The 20,374-nt window shown below is 53.0% G+C and overlaps 1 protein-coding gene across 2 annotated transcripts in view; it reads left to right on the top strand.

The window, feature by feature from the left end:
• Positions 1-20,374, top strand: part of B4GALNT4 (beta-1,4-N-acetyl-galactosaminyltransferase 4) — a 178,345-nt gene that overhangs the window by 153,733 nt on the left and 4,238 nt on the right. For both annotated transcript variants that reach the window (XM_019519856.1, XM_019519857.1), the window contains 10 exons: positions 1,357-1,423; positions 8,597-8,740; positions 9,450-9,559; positions 10,360-10,460; positions 11,300-11,382; positions 14,874-16,188; positions 16,865-17,178; positions 17,876-18,029; positions 18,539-18,611; positions 19,134-19,287. In XM_019519856.1, the coding sequence (XP_019375401.1) occupies positions 1,357-1,423; positions 8,597-8,740; positions 9,450-9,559; positions 10,360-10,460; positions 11,300-11,382; positions 14,874-16,188; positions 16,865-17,178; positions 17,876-18,029; positions 18,539-18,611; positions 19,134-19,287 (2,515 nt within the window). The remainder of the gene's footprint in view (positions 1-1,356; positions 1,424-8,596; positions 8,741-9,449; positions 9,560-10,359; positions 10,461-11,299; positions 11,383-14,873; positions 16,189-16,864; positions 17,179-17,875; positions 18,030-18,538; positions 18,612-19,133; positions 19,288-20,374) is intronic.

Genomic DNA, 20,374 nt, shown 5'->3' with positions numbered 1-20,374 from the left:
TTCCCTTTCCTGAGCTGAAAGGAAAGGCAAGCCATTCACCACAAATGACACCCTCTCCCTTCCTCTCTGCTTGCTGGCCTCCTTGTGAAGTCCCTGGCACAGGCAGGGAAAATAAGCTTGTTTTACACAAGGCGTTGCCTCCTCTGGAGGTGTGAGATGTAATAGCTAGGCAGACACCCCACACACACGAACATATGCATGCGCACACATGCACCCATGGGGTGCTTCTCTCTCTTCAGCCATCACTCAACATGGCAACTCACAGGGAGAGAGAGGCAGCACAGAACTCTGTGTGTGTGTGTGCATGCGTGCATGCATGTGTGTGTGTGTGCATGTGTGTGTGCAACCCAGCACAGAACCAACTACAACTTTTGTGCATGTGTGAAACCCAAAGAGGTGGACATAAGCTCACACACCACAGCATGCGGATTAAAAATGCCTTTGGCAGGAGTAATTCCCCAGCCTGGGCAGGTGAATTCATTGTCACAAGGGTATTTGGCTTGTTGGGTCCAGCATATCAAGATCCCTAGCTATAAATCCCTGGCCCTGCATTTATGCCAGGGTAAATTTGGAGCCATTTCCATCAGCTTGTGTTGAAGGCTCCTGGCACAACAGTGTGTATGAGCTTGTCCACAGAAGGGAGACTTGCGCCCAGGTGACCACATGTGCGCAGCTGCCTCAGGGCAAAGCTCTCTGATGGATGTTGTGCCAGTGTGTGCAGAGATGTCCTGATAAATTACTGGGCATTCGCCCCCCAGTGCAAGCCCCAGCATGTGGCAATGCATAGGGAACTACATCAATGCAAAAAAACCCTCTAGGCTAGGCGTGGCTTGAATGCTGGTCAGGAGTCACCATGGATTTGCACCAGAAAATCTAGAGAATGACAGCCCTCCACAATTTGGAGCACCTACCTCTCACCAGCACCTCCCCTACCTCGCTTCCCTCATAGCCAGGCCTGGGGAAGGTCTGGCGTCTAGGGGCGTGTGTAGATGAAACGGGCATTAATGTTGAGTGCCTGAAAATTTTAACCCAGCTTTTTTTTGTGCAGTGCGTTTGTGTTTGCAGCGTGTTTGTTGTGGTGCGGCACATTTGTTTCCTGTGTCATTCCCCACAGATTTCAGTAGGGGGAGGACTGGGCACAGCTGCTTCCTGCTGCCTGGCACTGGGAAGCTTCCCAAGGCTGAGCAGGTGTGTGGAGGCCCTGCAGCTGCCTGGCAGTCATCAGCTGCTGGAGCTGTAGGCTTCCTGCTGGCACACCAGATCTCCCTTGGGATTTCTGCTGGGCAAGGAGGGCAGAGCAGCACTCCATCTTCCCTGGCCACAGCTCTCATTCTCTTCTTTCTCCCTCTCTTCCAGTGGCGAGTTTTCCTCCCTAGCTTGAAGTTTGAGGTGATCGACTCCCCTTACATCTCACTCTACACAGGTAAGGCTCCCCACATTGGGCTGCTGCCCTCCCTGCTTGTTCCACTTGTCCCTCTGTGAGCATATCCCTCTTAGGGAGGCAGTTAGGTGCCAGAGTTGTGTCCATAACCCATGCACAAAGCTGCGTGCCATGGGGATGGCGGTCCATACGTGTGCCTTGTGTGATGATGCACAAAAGCATGTGCGTTTGTGTGGACACTGATGTGTAGAGGTGGCCATGAAATTAGGCAAACGTGCATGCAACTGCAACAGATGTGGCAGTGCAAATGCAGAACATGCTGTAACAGGACAGAGATCCTTTAAGGATCTAAAAGTTCCTGCTTGCTGATGAGGTGCAAGTGAAAGGGATCAGGCTGCTGGATGGATCTGTAGCTGGGAACATTGAAAGGGCTATCTGAAAAAGGGCAGGGGAACAGAAGGGTCCTGTGGAAGATAGGCACTGTTTTGTTTTACAAACTAGAATAAGGCATGGGTTTTTTTAGTCTGAAGGGGAAAAGGCTAGATTTTTCCTGAGGCCTTTGAATAAAGGACCCATTTTTGGAAGCTATAAAGTGTGGCTGTGGCAACCAGCAAAGCCCAGAAGCAAAGGAAATGCTCACAGAAGCGTATAGGCATAGCTACTCCTAGATCTTCCCCGACCAATGCTTGTCCAACCTCTTCTTGAACACCTCCAGTGATGGAGAGTCCTAAACTTCCCCAGGCAGTCTATTTCACTGCCTCACTGTTCTAACAGTGAAGAAGTTTTTCCTGATATCCAATCTAAACCTGCTTTGCTGCAACATCAAGCCATTGCTCCATGTCCTGCTTTCTACAACAAGAAACTCTCTTATCCCATCTTCTTTATGGGAGCTCTTCAGATATTTGAAGACTGCTATCATGTCCCTCTTCAGTGCCTTTTTCACAAGCTGAACTTGCGTAGCTCCTTCAACCCCTCCTCATATGAGTTGTCTTCCAAGTCTTTTATCATTTTTTGTCATCTACCGCTGGATCCTATCTTCTCCATGTTTTTTTTTAAATGTGGAGCTCAAAATGGGACACAGTACTCTGGAGAGGCCTAACCAGTGCTAGTAAAGAGGCACTATCATTTTCTGTGTCTTGCACCTAATGCTTGTATTGATGCATCCCAAAACCACATCACACTGCAGGCTCATTTTGAGTCTGTGACCACCAAGACTCCTAGATCTCCCTGTAGTACTGCCATCCAGCAACGTGTCACCCATTTTGTATTTTTATTTTTGATTCTTCTAGCACTTTGCATTTGTTGGCACTGAACTTCATCCTGTTAGCTCTAGCCCAGCTTTCCAATCTGTGAAGATCCTTCTGAATTGCATTTCTGTCCCCCAGCATATTCACAATCCTTCCATTTCGTGTTGTCTGCAGATTTACTCAAGAAGCTTTCTGTGCCAGCATCCAAATCCGTAATAAAGACATTGAACAACACTGGGCCCAGAACAGATCTCTGTGGGACTCCACTCAAAACCTCCTGCCATTCTGACATGAACCATTTATAATTACCCTTTGCTTATGGCTATTGAGCTAGTTTTCTGTCCATCTTACAGTAGTTTTGTCTAGCCCACATTTCTCTGATTTGTTTATAAGAAGGTCATGTCAGACCTTGTCAAAAGCCTTGGTGAAGTCCAGATACACTATATCCACAGCATTCCCTTCATTCATCCAAGCTTTTACTTTGCTGAAAAAGGAGATGCCTGCAGTGCTCTGCTCTCACCCACCCTCTACAGGCGAGGGAGGGAGAGCCACATAGACAGTTTGCGGGTTGGGTGACAGTCTGCCGGACTAGACAGCGACTGAGTCCCACTCCCAGGTTTTGCAGTCAGGGGCCCGCTGCCACTGATGCTGGCCTCTTAAGCCCCAGTCCCCTTTACCTCTCTGCTGTGATGATAGGGGTGGAGAGGTTTGGCTAGAAAGTGGGGGGAGCCAAACAGACCTCTACACCATCACCCTCCCCTACTTCCAAAGACATCTTCCACCCCCTATAGCATCCCCAGCTAGAAATTTTGAAACATTCCAGACAGAGGCTGTATGTGTGTCCCCCGGCTGAAAGGATTCCTTTTTGAAACGTTTCCAAACCCACTCCAGTTGCTTCAGTTACTTCTGTCCATGCACAGAGATGCTCCCCTCTCTGGGGAAAGGTGCCTTCTCCAGGGCCCATGCCGTCCCATCTCATAACTTCCTAACAAGACAAAGGGAAGCTGAGAATAGCAGCCAGGCAAACCTCTCAGCTCATAGCCCTGACCCTGAGTGACGATGGCCTGTCTTGTAAGCAGGGATGGATGGTGCAGTGTTTAATTAAATCTATAGATCTTCTGCCTTCTACCCTAGACGGCCTGGCAGCAGGAGCCTTGTGATGAATAGATCCTACCCCTGCATTCGATACACACAGGGCTGGGAAAGAAGCATGCCCTGGAAGGTGACAGAGATGGGCCTTATAGTTCCACACACATGAAGGGGCTATGATCATTAGGTAAAAGACAGATCAGGTGCAGCAGGGTGGGTACTGGTGCTGGAAGGTTGGATGGTGCACACATGTATATTCCCTCAGATGCTACCTGTCAGTGTGGGGGTCTTGTTTGGCCCCTAATGCCTTTGCTTCCTCCCCGTGATGGGTGGCTGCAGACAGACAGGTGCTGTCACCCTTCTCAGCTGGCTGCTCTGGAGGAAGACTGGGAAGAGGGGGATGTGGTGTGAGATGGAGGAACCAGCTCTCATAGGGAGAAGCCGGATGTTCCTCATTTGTTATGGAGAGCAGGACCATCTGTATCCTTCCCCTGTTGTTCAGCAAGGAGGGGTTGCTCAGCCTGTCTGCAGCAAATGATCAAACCCTTTGCTTTTGGAGACACCCCTGCCTCCCTCCATGCCCCTCAGGAAGCCTGTGGGTACCTAGCATGACAGGAGTCTTACTCTTCTGCCCTGTCCACTGAATCAGTGGCTACTGCTACTCTATTGCAGGTACAGCTTGACCGTAGTCACTGTGAGGTGAGCCAGCCATTGGCTAACATTGTCACGTAATGAGGGCTTGGATGGTGAGGGCTTTGGAGGAGGCCCAAGCAGGTGACTCTGCCCTTCTGAGAAGCAAGAGGATTCTTCTGTCTGGTCCTGCCCAGCTGACAATGACATGCTAGTTGCAGTATTCTGGAGCCTTCAGGAATAGCAGGCCAGAGGCCTCTTTGGTTGTGTTTAGGTGCCTTCTGTTCCTCTAGGAGTGAAATATTATGAAGTGACTGTCATGGATTTGCAGGAAATGCCATATCTCTGGCCTTTCTGTAAGCAACCATGGATTGTAGCCCTATAGTGGCTAGACCCCAGGTCTCTGCATCCCCAAGACAGGGTCACTGGCTATAGCATTGTCGCTGTTGTTCCCTGTGACTTGCCCAGCCAGTCCAAAAAGTACATCAACTCCTGCTAGATACTTTGCCTGTGAGGGATCAGTGTAGCCTGCCATGACATGGGGCACAGTAACATAAGCCCAGCTGCCATGTATTGGCCAACTGCAATGGAGCCAAGACTAAGATGATAAAGCAGCGGTTCCCAAACTGTGGATTGTGATCCCAAATGAGGTCACAACATCACCAGATGGGATCGTACCACCAGGAGAGCTCTGAAGACCAAGAGCTCCACTACAGTTCTGTGTTTCACATTGAAATCAATCTGGTTCTCTTTTGCTTGGCTGCCAGCCACTAAAAGCTGATGTCCACTCACTGGTCTCCCTTGTTCCCTGGTACCTGAGGAAAATTCAGCTTCTTTACACCTGTGGGTAGCAATACAAAGGCCACAGGGAGGCAGAGTCACACACCTGTTCATAAAGATGCTGCAGAAATATCCAGCCTCCCCTCATTGCCCTACACCTACAGGCAGGTTGGGATCTTTTTGGATCTCAGTAGATCTTGTGAGCTCTGAGTCCTGGATTAATCATTTCCACACATGGGCCCTGCACAACATGAAACGTCCTGTGAGGACAGGCCTTCTCGGGCTATGTTCTCGTATTGCTGGATGGACAATGGCAATGGTTCCTAGCAGGAGGAGAGAAGGAGCTCTAGACATGGGAGTGTCTGAGGGAGACCCCTTGTTCAAGGTGAACACTGTTGATCCCAGAAGGCTGACAACTGAAGAGGGCTGAGCTGCACTGGAGTGAGTAGGGGAAGCTGTGGGTCAGAGCGGACATGGCCAGTGGGGATGTGTAATGCAGATTGTTTCCAGGGAGTACAACCTAGCTGTGACAGGTACAACCCTTTACCCATGATACAAAGGGAATCCCTTTGCTCCTGCTTTGAATGGATGATGGAAATTTTAGTCAGATCACCTTCCTGGTGAGATGATCCCTCCAACCCACCAAGTATCCCCACATGCATCAGCTGGGTGCCTGGACTCCCAGCTACTCATGGTCCATTTTGTACCCTGCCATCTATGCATGGGGTTCAGGCTCTGCACTGCCAAGTGGCAAACTGGGTTCATGGCCTGCTTGCTTCCCCATAGCTCTCTTGACTCTGCGATGCTGCGGACTTGCACCTGCCAGTCAATTAAGTAGATGCAATTATATAGATATAAGCAGTAAAAAGGTGACCTTCCTACAGGTGTTTCTCCTGTGTCCTGGTTTCTCTGCTGGGGTCATCTAGCACTAGTCTGAGTGCCGATGAATATCACTCTCAGGATTTTAAGTGAATCCACCACAAGATTGCAAAAGAAAACAAGGGAAGGGAGTGATGTTCTGGTGGTATTAACCTCCCATATATGCCGGCCTCCCTTTAGATGGGGAAGTTGCATGAAAGATCACTTAAAGCTTAATTCCACTGTGTGACCCTGGGAATTAGAGTCTGTGAGCGCTTCCACAAAGCGGAACAGCCCCTTCCCTTTGACTCTGCCCCTGAGCGCTGTAATCACAGCGAGAGCCGTCAGCTCTGAAAACGGTCGTTCCGTTTCTTTATGATTGTCATTATTAGATTTGGTTTGGTATTCAAATCCCAAGGCTGAGGCATACAGCACAGAGCGTGTTATTAGGTCCCAGGGAACAAACGTGGGAAGGCGTCATAGCAGTCGCTCATCTTAAAAGGCTGGTGTGTTTTCAGGCTGGCATTGAGAGTACAGCTTCCTAGTCAGGTCACCAAAGCAGGGTACAGCTGCCAATGATTCCAACAAGATGTAGGGACCTGGCCCTCCATGGGCAAGTGGAAGCTGTGTGAACATTTGGGGGACACTGAATACACAGAAGGCATGCAACAAATCTGAGGGTAGGCATACAGATATGATGCTGAGTTAAATGGGATGGGGTGAGGCTTTGCTGTGCGTCAGCTGCTCCATAGTAATTGTATGGTATGTCCATTCCTGTCCTGTGGCAAGTGGAAGCAGTGTCCTGAACAAAACATACCTAAGTTATCATAGTTTAGGTTCCACTTACTAGAGGTAAGTGTCGACTCAGTTACTATGGAAACAGTTACTGCCAAACAGCTGAGGCATGGTAAGCCCCCTGCTAGCTTGGTATAATCTGTTCATCTGTCCATAGTGTTAGATCAGGGGTGGCTACCCTGTGGCATATGCATTACAAGTGGCATTGGCAGTGTCTGTGTGTGCCATGCAGTGGATTGGAGCAGGAGCAGAGAATATAGCAGCAGAAAGCAAAGCAGTACATCGGGCAGAGAACATAGAGCAGGGAACAGAAAGCAAGAGCAACAGATCGGGCTGGGGAAGGCAATTGTAGTGGCCCTTGGGGAGTTCACATGACTTATCTGTGACGCACCTGCCAAAAAGGTTGATCCTCGCTGTGCTAAACAGCTGTACCTCAACCCTCTCATTAGGACCTTATGTTTGAAAACACCACTTCCTGTGACTTGCCCAGGAAGTCCAAATGTCTATGAAATGTCCAAATGTTAGCCCAAATGTCTATGAACTCTATGAAATCTTTCCAGCATCGCATGCAACTTGGATGAGTGCTGTGGTGATCAGTAAAGTTCTTGTCCTAGAATTGATGTTTATCTTGCTGGGATCCTATGATCCCTGCTGACTTCCTGCCCCTGGGGCAGGGGCTGGACTCGGGGGTCCCTTTCACCCAAATGTCTATGAAATCTATGAAGTCTGTGGTAGAGGCTGGATTTGAATACAGATCTCCTGTCTTCCAGACCTGTACTTTGACCTTTGCCTCTCTTTCCCATTCTCCACTGTGAGCGGATGTCCACCTTGGGGCACTGGCAAGACATGGACATGTAGGACAGTCATGGTGGAGAAGGTGTTTTCGGATGCATGTACCATTTGACTGTGTTCCAGGCATCCCCCATTCCATACCCTCTACCAAGCTGCATAAATGGGGATATCACACCCTGCTCCATAGCGGGAAGCAGAGGCCGGGGGAGGAGACAGCGTCTCTGGTTTCCCAACCCTCCGTGGGCAGCCATCTCAATAAGCCAGCACAGCTCTGTGCAAACAGTCAGGCTTGTCTGATAAACATGACATTAGGAGGAGGCAGCACTTAATTGATGTGGCGTATCATTCCTCGCAGGCACAAGTGATGTTCCTTGCAGCCTGGTGAGCAGGGAGCATATTCTTTCCAGAGCAGAACATTTTCTTCCCGGAGGGGAGGAGATGAATTCTTGCCAGTTATCCTACACATTTGCTCGGACAATCATTGATGGGTGTGACCCTGCACCGAAGCACTAAATGGGAGCCAAGAGTGGGAGCTGAGTCACAGCATCATCAATGGTGTCCAGAGTTGGTCTTGTTAACTATGGGCCTCTGGCTGTCTGCCCTTCTGTGCCAGCCATGCATTGGATGTGATGTGTCCCTGCCATTTGAGCTGCTATCTTGGCACTATTTATATCTTCTGCCAGTTGCCTTGCAGGTTAACCTGTGAGGGGAGAGACTTAACAGAGCCAGCGCTACCAGGAGGGGAGCAGAGATCCTCCTCTCCTTGCTAACCAGCTCCACAGTCTAGGCAGAGACTTCTATGGGCAGGGTGTGACTTGGGGTTGTGGGCTGGGGCACATCCCTCTCAGGATCCTGGAGCTGAGGTGGTCCCTCAGGAGCACCCAGGGGCTGGAGTTCCCAAGGGAGTCGCTCTCAAGAACATGGCTAGCTGCATCAGGAACCCCTGCAGCCTGGCTCACCAAGAGGTAAGCAGAGACCCCTGATCACTGGCCTGTGTGCACTCGTTGTGTTTTGCCTCCTTCAGATGAATCCACGCTGAAGATGAACCAGGTGGACCACATCCCACAGTCCCATGCCAGCCATACTGGGAGCTACCTCTGGGAGACGCAGAGGGATGAGCATGGGGCCGATATGCTCAGATCCGACCCCAGGGACACCTTCTTCCTCAGTAAGTGAAGCTAGTGCTTTTGGCTCCTTAGGTGGCTGGGAGGGGTATATGAGGAAATCGAGGCTGAGGCAGGTAGGGAATTGACCCCTCTAGGGTTGGAGACCTGCTGTTAGTCATGTGAGAAGTGGAGGGAGGCACAGGGTACAAGACTGGACAGGAAAAGCTGCCCAATGGCTCCCTTCCCTCTCCCAGACCTCTCTCCCAGTGAGGAGCAACCTAGAAGGTAATCTGTGATGGACAGGTCTACAGGGGACCAACATGGAGTGGGTGGGCTGGAGTGGGGAGTTACAGGGAACAGTTTGGGATGAATATGGGTGGAAGGAGCTATGGAGAACTGTCTAGGAAGGGGCTGATCTGTAAGGGGCAGTATGGGAATGGGGAGTTCTGTGTATGGACCTGGCCAACAGGGTCAGTATGACATGGATGGGCATTTGGACAGATTGGGTTGGACTGGGCTATAGGGTACAGTCCATAATGGGCAGTTGTTGGGGATGGGTTGGGCTACAAGGGACAGTCTTTGTTGGGCCAGCCCATAGGCAGTAACCTGCAGTGGATTAGCAAGGGATGGACAGTCTCCCAGGTTGGCTAGCTGGGCTAGAGGGAACTGCCCAGGTTTTCTCTGTTGGGGTGGCTGAGGGTCCCTGGTTACTGGTGGTGTAGCCTGAGCTGTGGTTTCCTTCTGTTGCACTGCCTGACTGCCTGCCCCCAGCTCCCCAGATTGAGGCATCCCGTGTGGAGAATGTCCTGGTGCCCTGCGCTTACAGCCCCACCTATGTGGTGAAGGATTTCCCTATTGCCCGCTACCAGGGCCTGCAGTTTGTAAGTGTCTCCCTGGCACAGGGGATTAAGGGGGGATGGAGACGGTGCACGGCAGCAGAGAGCTCAGAGGTCTCTGACCAGCCCAGGAGATGGTACTGTCCTTTGCTGTCCCTTTATAAAGACTTCTTTCCTTCCTGGGCCACAAAAGCTGTCAGTTTGTCACCCTGTCCCAGAGGCAGAGGCATCAGGATCCAACATGCCCTGCCAGCCTCTTGCCAGCTCACACTGATGAATTCCAGGCACCTTCCAATTGTCTGGGCCTCCTAGTACCTTGCATCTCCACAGAGCAGCCACCCTTCCCACACTGAGTCCTCCATCCCTATCCAGTTTCTCATACAAGCTCTGTGGTGTCTCATGCATAGGCACCACCCCACCTCCGGGCCCCTTCACAAGGTAAAGGGCTTTCTGCTCAACTCTTTATTGGAGTTAAAATCTAAGGGGAAATGTTTCTGGAGAGCAAGAGCCAAGCTGTGGGGTGGAGGGTGCAACGTGGCTTTGGGAAGCCATAATGCCAGCACTGAGTCTGTCCTCTCAATCTGGTCCCCTCTGGTGCCAGGCCTTCATCAGAGCACCTTCGAAAAGGACCAAGTCACAGGGTGATGAGCAACAGGCTTCGCACCCACCTAAGGAGATCGTGCCAATGGGTGCCTCAGAGTCCTAACCAAGAGCACCCTCTGCTGGCACTTTGGTCCATCCTCCTCCCTCCTCCACATGTGCCCCCACTACCCTGGCTGAGACCGGCCCCCCTTCCTGCTCCACCCACCCCATGCCCACTCTCAGTGATGTCCCTGGCTCCCCAGGTCTACCTCTCATTCGTGTATCCCAATGACTTCACCCGTCTCACCCACATGGAGACAGAGAACAAGTGCTTCTACAGAGAGTCCCCTCTGTACCTGGAGAAGTAAGTGTGGGGCATGGGAGCGGGCAGTGGGGATGGCAGGGTCCCTGGGATGCAGTTGTGGTTAAATGGAGGCTGTCCTTCAGGACATGTGGTCAGCACAGCCCCTAGGCATGCAACTGCTGTAAACAGACTCCTGAATCAAAGCCCAAACAGGGGCTGTCAGGGCAAGGCAAGCAGCTGCCATGCCCAGATGCTGCTGCTGTGGAGAGGGGCGCATCCAGGGCTGGATGGACCTGGGCTCAACTGACCCTGCCAGCAGGGTGCATAGTCCTTGTGGTACCAAGCCATTTCCTGGTGACTGAGACCCGACCAAACCCTTTTGATATGGCCCCCAGCACATATGCAGATAGGGCCAGCGCTGACCTGGGTTAAACCCACTCCTGACCAACCATCTCTCCCCACCCGCTGGCTCAGACCATCCCAAACTCTACACTTAATGGGAGCTGGCAGACCACAGAGACTCAGGCTTCTCTCCCCTTCCTTCCCCAGCAGCTCTACATTTGTCCTCTTTTCAGGAGGGAGGGGAGAATCTCTCTTCTGCTGCATATATGCAGTTAAAGACCTGGAGGGAAACTGTTAGGGTTTCCCAAGCACAGAAGTCCCAAACAGCACTTGGCTTGCAGCAGCAGGTAGTAGCCTAGCTTGAGACTTGTCTTTCTTGAAGACTCAGTCTGGAGATTTCAGGTCTGTTGAGACCCTACAGCTTGGAAGAGACTCCCAGTTTATTGTCATGCAACATAAATGCAGCTTTTGCGTGTGTGTTTGTGTATGTGTGTATGCATGTACTCAGCTACATGCTCTTCCATCTCCTGCTTTTCCTTCCCTTCCCTCCCTCCCAGGTTTGGCTTTTACAAGTATATGAAGATGGATGAAGAAGAGGAAGACCCTCGCCAGAGAGCATTTCTCTTCCTGAACTCCGACAGTAAGTAGCCCCAGGGTACCCAGCATCAGCAGATCACTCCAGATTGGCAGGCTCCAACCCTCCCTGTGCTGCCTGGCACAGGGCCGGTGTTATGACGTCTTAGTCTGGTGTGCCATCTGCTCGCAGAGATTGTGTTTTACAGCCTAGCATATCCAGGCTTTGTGCATTGTCACTGTTTGGTGAGATGGGCCTGGCTGGAGAGTAGGGCGTCAAGAATCCCTGAGCTGGGCAGAGAAGTGGAAATTGTGGCCCATAGAGGGAAAGAGTTAAGGGGGGATCTCACTCGGGCAAGGTTGTGTAGAGGGGGACATCTCCTTCTTCCTTCCTAGACAGGCCGAACCTTTGATCGTCATTACCAATGGTCTCAGCCACTGAATCCAGCACTTTAGTGCCATGACACTTATCTTTGGGTCCTACCAGTGGAGTAGGCCCATGCATCCCCTCCTCCCCCATGAAGTGGTGCCACCATGTTCCCTCACCCCAGTTGTACTGGCCCATCTGTGACCTTGGCGCCGACTTTACCAGAGTGCTCCGTAGAAATATTGCAGTAAAGCTAATGGAAGTGATTAACAAGGCCAGGAATGGGTCAGTCAGCCTGTGCCTGTGAGCACCGTTTCATTGCTGGCACCGATGACCTCTCAGCCTGTCTCAAAGGCCCCAGGCAGATCAGTAGTAGATTTCTGCCTCATCACAGAGGATGTTCTGGGCCTGACAGGAATGTGTGGCTCCCTGCCCATGACTGCAGGTCTTTCTCGCATTCCCAGGAGCCCTCCCCTCCCTCCCCTCTCCCACACAGGCGGCCTCCGCCACTGGAAGGCAGAACACCACGTCAGGCCAAAGCCAATTTTCTGCTGAAAGCAATGTTTTAATTGCCTTCAAAGAGGATCAATACTTTCTTTCCCTTCCAAATCCTTTCCCAAGTGCAGGGCTGTTAATTAGTGTTGATCAGACCAACCCCATCCCTTTGACACACTGCCGTGGTTGTTGTGAATGAGTTTGCAGTCAAATCTCCTGGATATGAGCAAAGGTAAAAGTCTCCTCTGCCTCCTTCCCCTCAAGGCCACTAAGCTGGTTGTACCGTGGGCAAAGCCTGACAGGGAAGCTTGGGACACACAGAGAAGGGAGCTCCCTCGAGAGGACATGGAGAGAAAGTGCTTGTGGCCTGTGTTAGGTGGAGTCATTGGGCAGTGAGATATGACCCTGCCAACCAGTCACTGTTTGCCTCATGGTGAGACAGCTCTGTTGGCTTTGGCTTCCCTGTGTCTAAAAGGGAGATGGGGTGTACATCACCGGGAAGGGAGGGCAGGGTTCAATAGTTCCTGTCTATGGAGCACTTTGGCCTAGACCAGGGGTCTGCAACCCCCGGCACGGCTGCCAGACCATGGCACCCAAGGCCATTTTGCTTGGCATGCCATAGCTGGCCCCAGCTCTGAGCAGCTGCTGTCAGCCATGGAGCCCAGGCTGTGCGTAGCAGGCAGCCAGGAAGCTGCAAGTAGCCCAGGCTTCATGGCAGGCAGCAGCTGTCTAGAGCCTGAGCTGGCTGTGGCAGGCAGCCGGGAGACTGCAAACAGCTGCACCAGGCTCGAGCCCCATCCGAGCTCGGTGGTGGCAGTGGCTGTACATGCACCTGGGGGCAGCTCAACCCCAGCCTCTCCCCCACCATCCACCCTGAGGCACATGTGCAGCCATCACCACAGAGCCAATGCCAGGACTCTAGACCCCAGTACAGCTGTTTGAAGCTTCCCAGCTGCCTGCTACAGCTGGCTTGGGTTTGGGGCAGCTGCAGCAGGAAGGCTGCAAACAGCTGCACTGGGGTCCAGAGCTCTGGCACTGGCTCTATGGTGGTGGCAGGTGCACGTGTGACTCAGGCAGCATGGCAGGAAAGGGGCCAAGGCAGCACAACCCTGGCCTGTCCCCCACCATTGCCCCGAGGCACACATGCACCCACTGCTGGCAACAAGAATCAGGCCCCTCATGGCTCCCCTGCTGTCTGCCTCTGGCATGCCAAGTTGAGGCATGGGTTGAGGTTGGGGTGTTCTTGGCTGTCTGGCCAAAATCACTGCTGACCGCTGTGCTAGATGTAGTGTCAGAACAACTGGGACTGCTGTGGGACAAGATCTGTCACATTAGTGGAGATGTAAACAGCACTTCATCCATAGGGCCCTGATGCTGGGGTGGCCTTTAGGGGCCACCATCATATGCACAATAAATGCTCATGACACTGGGTCATCAGAGCTGGATGAGGGCTGAAACAGATGATGGGAACCTGAGTAGATCTTTCACCAGTGCTGGGTTTGAGCCATCCTTCTCTCAAAACCTCTTCTCTGAACACACACAGCTGCCCTGAGCATCCAGTGGTTTTTCTCCTTCTCTCCATGTCAATTTTAATGGTTTCTGCCTCTCTGGGTGTTTTATGCATTCCTTTGTCTCTCTACCTTGGTAAAAAAAAATGTCCTGGATGGCTGTAGCCTTGTTTATGAAGATGGTGCCAGGGGCCTTCCCTTCCTTCCTTAGGAGGCAGAAAGGTGCATGAGATGTTCTGGGAGCTACTTGGATGGAAGGCACCATGAGAAGGAAACATGGCTGCTATTGTTATGTATTAGTAGCCCACTTAAATCTGCCTCCCTGGGTCAGCTGAGTGAAGAGGAGGGCAGAGCCGGTGCACCCCAGAGGCCTGCCAGTCAGCTCACAGCCTAGAAAGAGACAAATGAGTGCACACCAGCCTCTGTCATTCTGAGCTGTTGTGTGTGCGACAGGAGCCCTTCCATTCTGCTCCTGAGTTCAAGAAGTGCTAAGTGCTGCTGCCTCTGCCCCACACAGCTGGTCTAACCAGGCCAGACCCAACAGCTAGCAGTGAAAGTGAAAGTCCCTTTCCTGCCCCATGGCAGCACTTCCATGTCCAAGACACCATTCATGAATTGAACTCAATGGCAGTCTAAAAGACCTCCTCGCAGCAAACCTGCTGTTGGGCCACCCTACCCGGGCAGTGACTATGAGAACCTGCTGTCGTGTGTGTTCATTAGACAGACTGAGGAACCTGAATCTCTTCAGCCTCCACAAGAGGAGGCTGAGAGGTGATCTTGTGACTGCCTACAAACACATTGGGAGTGGGGGATTCTTGATTTACCAGGGTGCCCCTCAGGGTTACTAGAAATAACAGCCACAAACTGAAGGAGAGTAGACTTAGATTGGACATCAGCAAGAAATTCTTTATGGTGAGGGTTGCCAAAATATGGAATGGGCTTCCAAGGGAGGTGGTGCTTTCCCCTACCTTGGAGGTGTTCAAGAAGAGATTAGACAAGTACCTAGCTGGGGTTACTTAACTCCAGTGCTCTTTCCTGCCTAGAGCAGGGGGTCAGACTTGATCTACAAGGTCCCTTCCAACCCTAGAAATCCATGAAATCTATGAAACATCAGAGTCCCGGGTACTGTGGTGTTTCTAGACTCCCCTTGTGGTTCATTAGCCTACAGGGTATTTATTTGTTTTCCAGATTTCCTGGAAGAAGAGGAGGAAGGAGCAGATAGCCCCGAGCCCACAAACCCACCTCCCGATGCCAAGAAGAGGAGGCCAGCAGTGCCAAACTCACGCCTGAGCACTGGGTTCAAGAGGAAAGAGATACCTCTGACTGCAAGGGATTATGGGGATGACGTGGACTACTACACCTTCCGCCACAAGCCAGGGAGGGTTAATGATGAAGGAGCACCACCAGGGCAGCCAATAGCCTGGGATGCACATGATGGAACCAGCCCCAGCTCCCTAGCCATGGCCGGGGGTTTCCATGACAATGAGAACACTGCCCTTGCACAAGAGCAGACTGTGGTCCATGGCCGATCTCTCAGCTGGATGCCCAAGGAGCCAGATGAGGGAGATGAGGATGGGCTGGGGCTGCTGTCACCATCAAAGCGAGGCAGCTCCCTGAATTTTCAGCCCCACCTCTCCGTCCCCATCTTCAGCAGCAAAGCCAAGGCTCCCAAGGAGGAGAAGAAGGCCAAGGAGGAGAAGCAGCCCAAGAAGGAGCCCAAGAAGCCCCAGGAGAAAGTGTACGTGACCCGGCTGCAGCCCAAGAAGCGCAAGGCCCCGGTTCAGGAAGCTGCTTTCCCCGGGGTCTTCCTGTACCCCAAACCACTAAGGAAGGTTCACCTCCACTCTAAGGCCCCACAGCGGCATCCTGCTCCCTCCAGCAAGCTAAACACCATCCCCAGCCACAGGTCACCATGGCTTATGGACCACCTCTCCAGGGAGATAGAGCTTTCCAAGAGGAAGAGTCCTAAAGCCAGAGGCACGAAGTGGGAGCAGCTCTACAAGCGAGAGGACCCAGGGGCCAGGGGCAAGCAGCGAGTGCGACCCAGCATCCTAACACCCAAGGCAGAGGGACTGTTCAGTAAGGAGGCCCTTGAGGTCACCGCTGCCTCCCCAGCCAGGGCCGTAGGGGTAGCTGCCATGGATTACAACTCCTCAGAGGTGGCCCTGTCAGAGGGGACCAGGGTGACATCCTTCCTGCGGATGTCAGAGATGACGGAGTCACAGCAGGAGGATGGGAAGCACCTGGGCAAGGGCCCAGAGGAGGGGGAGGAAGAGGAGTTGTCAGACTACAGCTACGAGAATGCAGAGCTGCAGCAGAGCTGGCTGGAGGATGCTATCAACTGGCAGAGGACGTTCAGCGTCAGCTCGATGGATTTTGAGCTCCTGCGCTCTGACTGGAATGACCTGCGCTGCAACGTGTCAGGCAACTTGCAGCTGAGTGAGAGTGAGGTGGTGGATGTGGTGGCCCAGTACATGGAGAAGCTCAACGAGAAGAACGGGGGGTAGGAGAGGGGCTAGGGGAGGGAGTGGGACTTGTCCTCTTCCTGCTCAGACAGCTCAGGCTGGGCAAACTAAGTATAGGGCATCTACCAGGAGCAGGACAGGGTGAGTCTTCACTCAGGCCTGGCCTGGGAGAGGTCTTCCAGTCCTGAAGCAAAGAGGTGAGTGCGGTCTCCATATTCACCCAGGCCTGGGCTACCCATGCCCTGCTCCCTCAACAGCTCCCCAGCCCTGCATTCCTTGGGGTGAGTGGAGAGCCCTGCCTCTTGCCCAGCCTGCCCTGCCCTGCAAGGGCTATGCTCTGGTGGGGAGGGAGGGGAGTACAGATGCTGTGAGACCACGGAGAAGCCATTCTTGGATGTGCCTGTGGAGACCCACCCCCTGTGAGTAAGAGTCCTTGTGCCTGTAACACCCTTGCCCCCTGTGCTGTGCCCTTAACCTGCTGCAAAGTGTGGCCCCATGGGGCCTGGCTCAGCTGGGAGGGAGGGTGGTGAGCTCACCCTTGTGAGCCCTCTGATGTTGGAGGGGCCCCAGATGAAACCCCCAGGAGGGTGGATCCCTCATGTTCTGCTGGCCTGTGGGCAAGCTTTGGGGACTGGGTTCCACATTTGAGGGGACAAAGGTGGTGGTCTCACCCTGAAAGTTAACTGCCCGGGCATTGCCCTGCCCTCCCCTCAGCATCTACACCCTTCTACGGATTGTCAATGTGGAGAAGCGGCGGGACACGGCCCGCGGGAACCGCTACCTGATGGAGCTGGAGCTGATGGAGAGGGGCCAGAGAACTGTGCGGCTCTCAGAGTATGTCTACGTCCTGCTGCACCAGGGCAAGCAAGATGACAGCACCGAGGCCAACCCTGATGGCCCAGCCCTCATGGCCACTGAGTCCCAGCCTCAGCCCAGCACCTGGAACCTGCTCTATGGGAAGCCCATCCTGTGCCGGCCCCTGCGCCTCAGCTGGAGACAGGACGTCATGGTGCACTTTGTGGTTCCTGGTGAGTGGCTCAGGGGGTCTTCAGGGCAGTCAAGCAAGGCCCAGAGAGCATAATTTATATTGGGCCTCTGCTCCCCAGAGCACCTGCATGCTCTGAGACCGTGGGAGAGAGGAAGGGGCACAACCTGCCTCCTCCCAGTGAGCACAAGACCCCTCCTAAGCCCAGGAATGAGAGCCTGGGGCCACCTTGAGCCTTAGACATGCCTGGGCCCCCAAGTGCTTGTGCCCAGCACTGACTGCGCACAGCGCAGCAGCTTTGTCATCTCATGGGTGTCACTGGGCACAGTTGAAGCAGATGAGGTTTTCCAGGGTGGGATTTCACCCTGCTGTGATGGCCTGACTGCTTATGTTCTGTCAGGGGGCTCCTGTGGCATCTCTTCCTCCATGCTGTGCAACAGTTTTGGGTGTCCAGGGACCCAAAATCTGAGTAAGCCTTAATCTATTTGTGGCTGTGGCAGCAGCAGAGCCTGCCCCCCTATTCCTTGGGCAGCTCAGATCACAGCAGGGATGAGGTTTCCAGTGGAAGAAGAGATGTTGTAGGTCCAGCCGCTCTGGGCAGACATTCAAAGCTCCAGATGTGCCAAGATTGTCCTATAAATCTCAGGCCTCACGTGGTGGGATGGGGTCTGGCTCTTGGCCCCAGCAAGGTAGCATGTGAGACACTGACCCTCAGTGGTGCCTGTGCTTGTGCCTGGCAGTGAAGAACCAGGCCCGCTGGGTTCAGCAGTTCATCTCAGACATGGCCAGCCTGTACTGGGACACCAAGGATGCCAACTTCAACATCATCCTGGTGGACTTTGACAGCGACGACATGGATGTGGAGAAGGCACTGCAGGAAGCCCGGCTGCCTCGGTAACCTGGCAGGGAATGACACAGGCCCCAGAGCCCATCCTTGCTGATGTCCCACTTCCCACCCTGGCACCACACCCCAGCACCTTCTCCCTGTCTAAACACCCAACCCCTCAGCTATCTGAGGTGAGCCAGCAGGGAAGGTGGGGAGGGGGGTCCCCTAGGGCCCCATCTCTGCCCGCTAGGACAGCAAGACCCCTGCAGTTTGTGTGGAGGGAATCTTAACTGCTGCTCAGGTTTCTTTAGCTTGGTCCCACTCTTACTTCAAGCTCTGACCCTCCACAAGCTTCTGTAACATTACCTCCCCTGCTATACCATCCCCCACACTCCCCTCCCCAGATCACTGGAGATCTCTCGTGAGACTGACTCAGCCCTGTGAACACTACTGGGCTCTGTCCCTCTCAGTTAACTACACTGGCTCCCTGCTCTGCTGGATTTCCATCCCCTTGATCCCCAGGGTGAGCAGCCCCATCCCTTTGACACGCTGCATTGGCCATGCACTTTATTCCCAGGTATCAGTACTTGAAGCGCACAGGGAACTTTGAGCGCTCAGCAGGACTGCAGGCTGGGGTGGATACCATTGAGGTGAGTGACTGGGGTTTTTGGGAGGGAATGATGGCTCTATCTGTGCAGAGCAGCTTGTCTTTGCTTGTCATGGGGTCTGCTGTCTGCTAAAGGCCTGCGAAACATGATGTATGAGGAAAGGCTGAAAGAGCTACAGTTACTTTAGTCTGGGGAAGAGAAAACTGAGGGAGGGTTGGATAACAGTTTCAGGGTGTTTATAGAGATAATGGAGATGGGCTTTCCCCTGTGGCCATAGGTGATAGGATTAGGAGCAATGGCCTCAAGCTGCAGCAGGGGAGATTAGGGGAAACTTTCTGACCATGAGGGTGGTCAAGCATTGGAATAGGCTGCCTACAGACATAGTGGACTCTCCATCCTTGGAAGTTTTCAAGAGCAGGTTGGACAAACACTTGGCTGGAATGTTTTAGTTAGGGATGACTACCTTGAGCAAGAGGTTGGACTAGATGGCTTTGTGAGGTCCCTTCTCTCCCTTCTTTCCTATGATCCTAATGGCCTGTCTGTCCATATGTCTGCCTCCCTCAGGATGGGCGCAGCATTGTGTTCCTCTGTGACCTGCACATCCACTTCCCCCTTAACATCCTGGACAGCATCCGGAAACACTGCGTGGAGGGCAAGATGGCCTATGCACCCATTGTCATGAGGCTGAGCTGCGGCAGCTCTCCACAGGAGCCCAATGGTAATGTATTGCCAACCCCATCCTGTGGCATGGTCCTCAGTGGGGAGGGCCAGCTCTGGGCTCTCAAATTCAGCCCCCTGGGAAGGGAGGAGCTAATCCAACTGAGGCAGCTAATGGCATAGGTCCTAGCTAGTAGCTAATGGCAGAGCCCAGAAGTTGGGCTCCTGGCCCAGCCAGAACCTGCTGCACTGCTGAGATCAATGACACAGGTCCTCCTCCACCCCACTGCCCACATAGTGTTCTGGCTCCAGGCTGGGTCATCCAAGGAGCTGGGCTGTACTTGCTCTCAGAAATACAGTCTGGAGTCAGCTCCTGCTCTAGGTCGCATGCCTCCTCACTGAGTGCATGGGCTGGGGGCAGAAAGAAGAATACTTCACGCATCTCCAGGCCCCTTTGTGGGGAGGATCACAGTATTGCAAACTCCATGAAAGCTTCACACAGATCTAGACAGGTTACAGAGGTGGGCGGACGAGAATAGAATAGAATACAGTGCAGACAAGTGCAAGGTGCTGCATCTAGGGAGAAGGAACCAGCAACACACACCTATAGGCTGGGGAACACCCTTCTTGTAAACACGGTAGCAGAAAGGGATCTTGGAGTCATTGTTGACTCCAAGATGAACATGAGCTGCCAATGCAAGGAAGTGGTCAATAAGGCTAACCGCACCTTGTTGTGCATCTGCAGATGCATCACAAGCAGGTCCAGGGAGGTGATCCTTCCCCTCTATGCGGCATTGGTCAGGCTGCAGTTGGAGTACTGCGTCCAGTTCTGGGCACCCCACTTCAAGGGGGATGTGGCTAGCATTGAGAGGGTCCAGAGGAGGGCCACTCACATGGTCAAGGGGCAGCAGGTCAGGACCTACGAAGAGAGGCTAAAGAGCCTGCACCTATTCAGCCTCCACAAGAGAAGGCTGAGAGGGGATCTGGTGGCCGTTTACAAACTCACCAGTGGGAACTGGGGGAGGCTTTGTGCCCCCAGGCACCACCCGGGTTACTAGGAATAACGGCCACAAATTGTTAGAATTCAGGTTCAGGCTGGACATCAGGAGACATTACTTTATGGTTAGGGCTGCCAGGCTCTGGAATGG

Source organism: Gavialis gangeticus, unplaced genomic scaffold, assembly GCF_001723915.1.
Source record: "Gavialis gangeticus isolate Ggan-Ray unplaced genomic scaffold, GavGan_comp1, whole genome shotgun sequence".
NCBI classification, from domain to species: Eukaryota; Metazoa; Chordata; order Crocodylia; family Gavialidae; genus Gavialis; species Gavialis gangeticus.
Note: the sequence above shows the minus strand (reverse complement) of the source record. Positions and strands in the feature narration are given on the sequence as shown.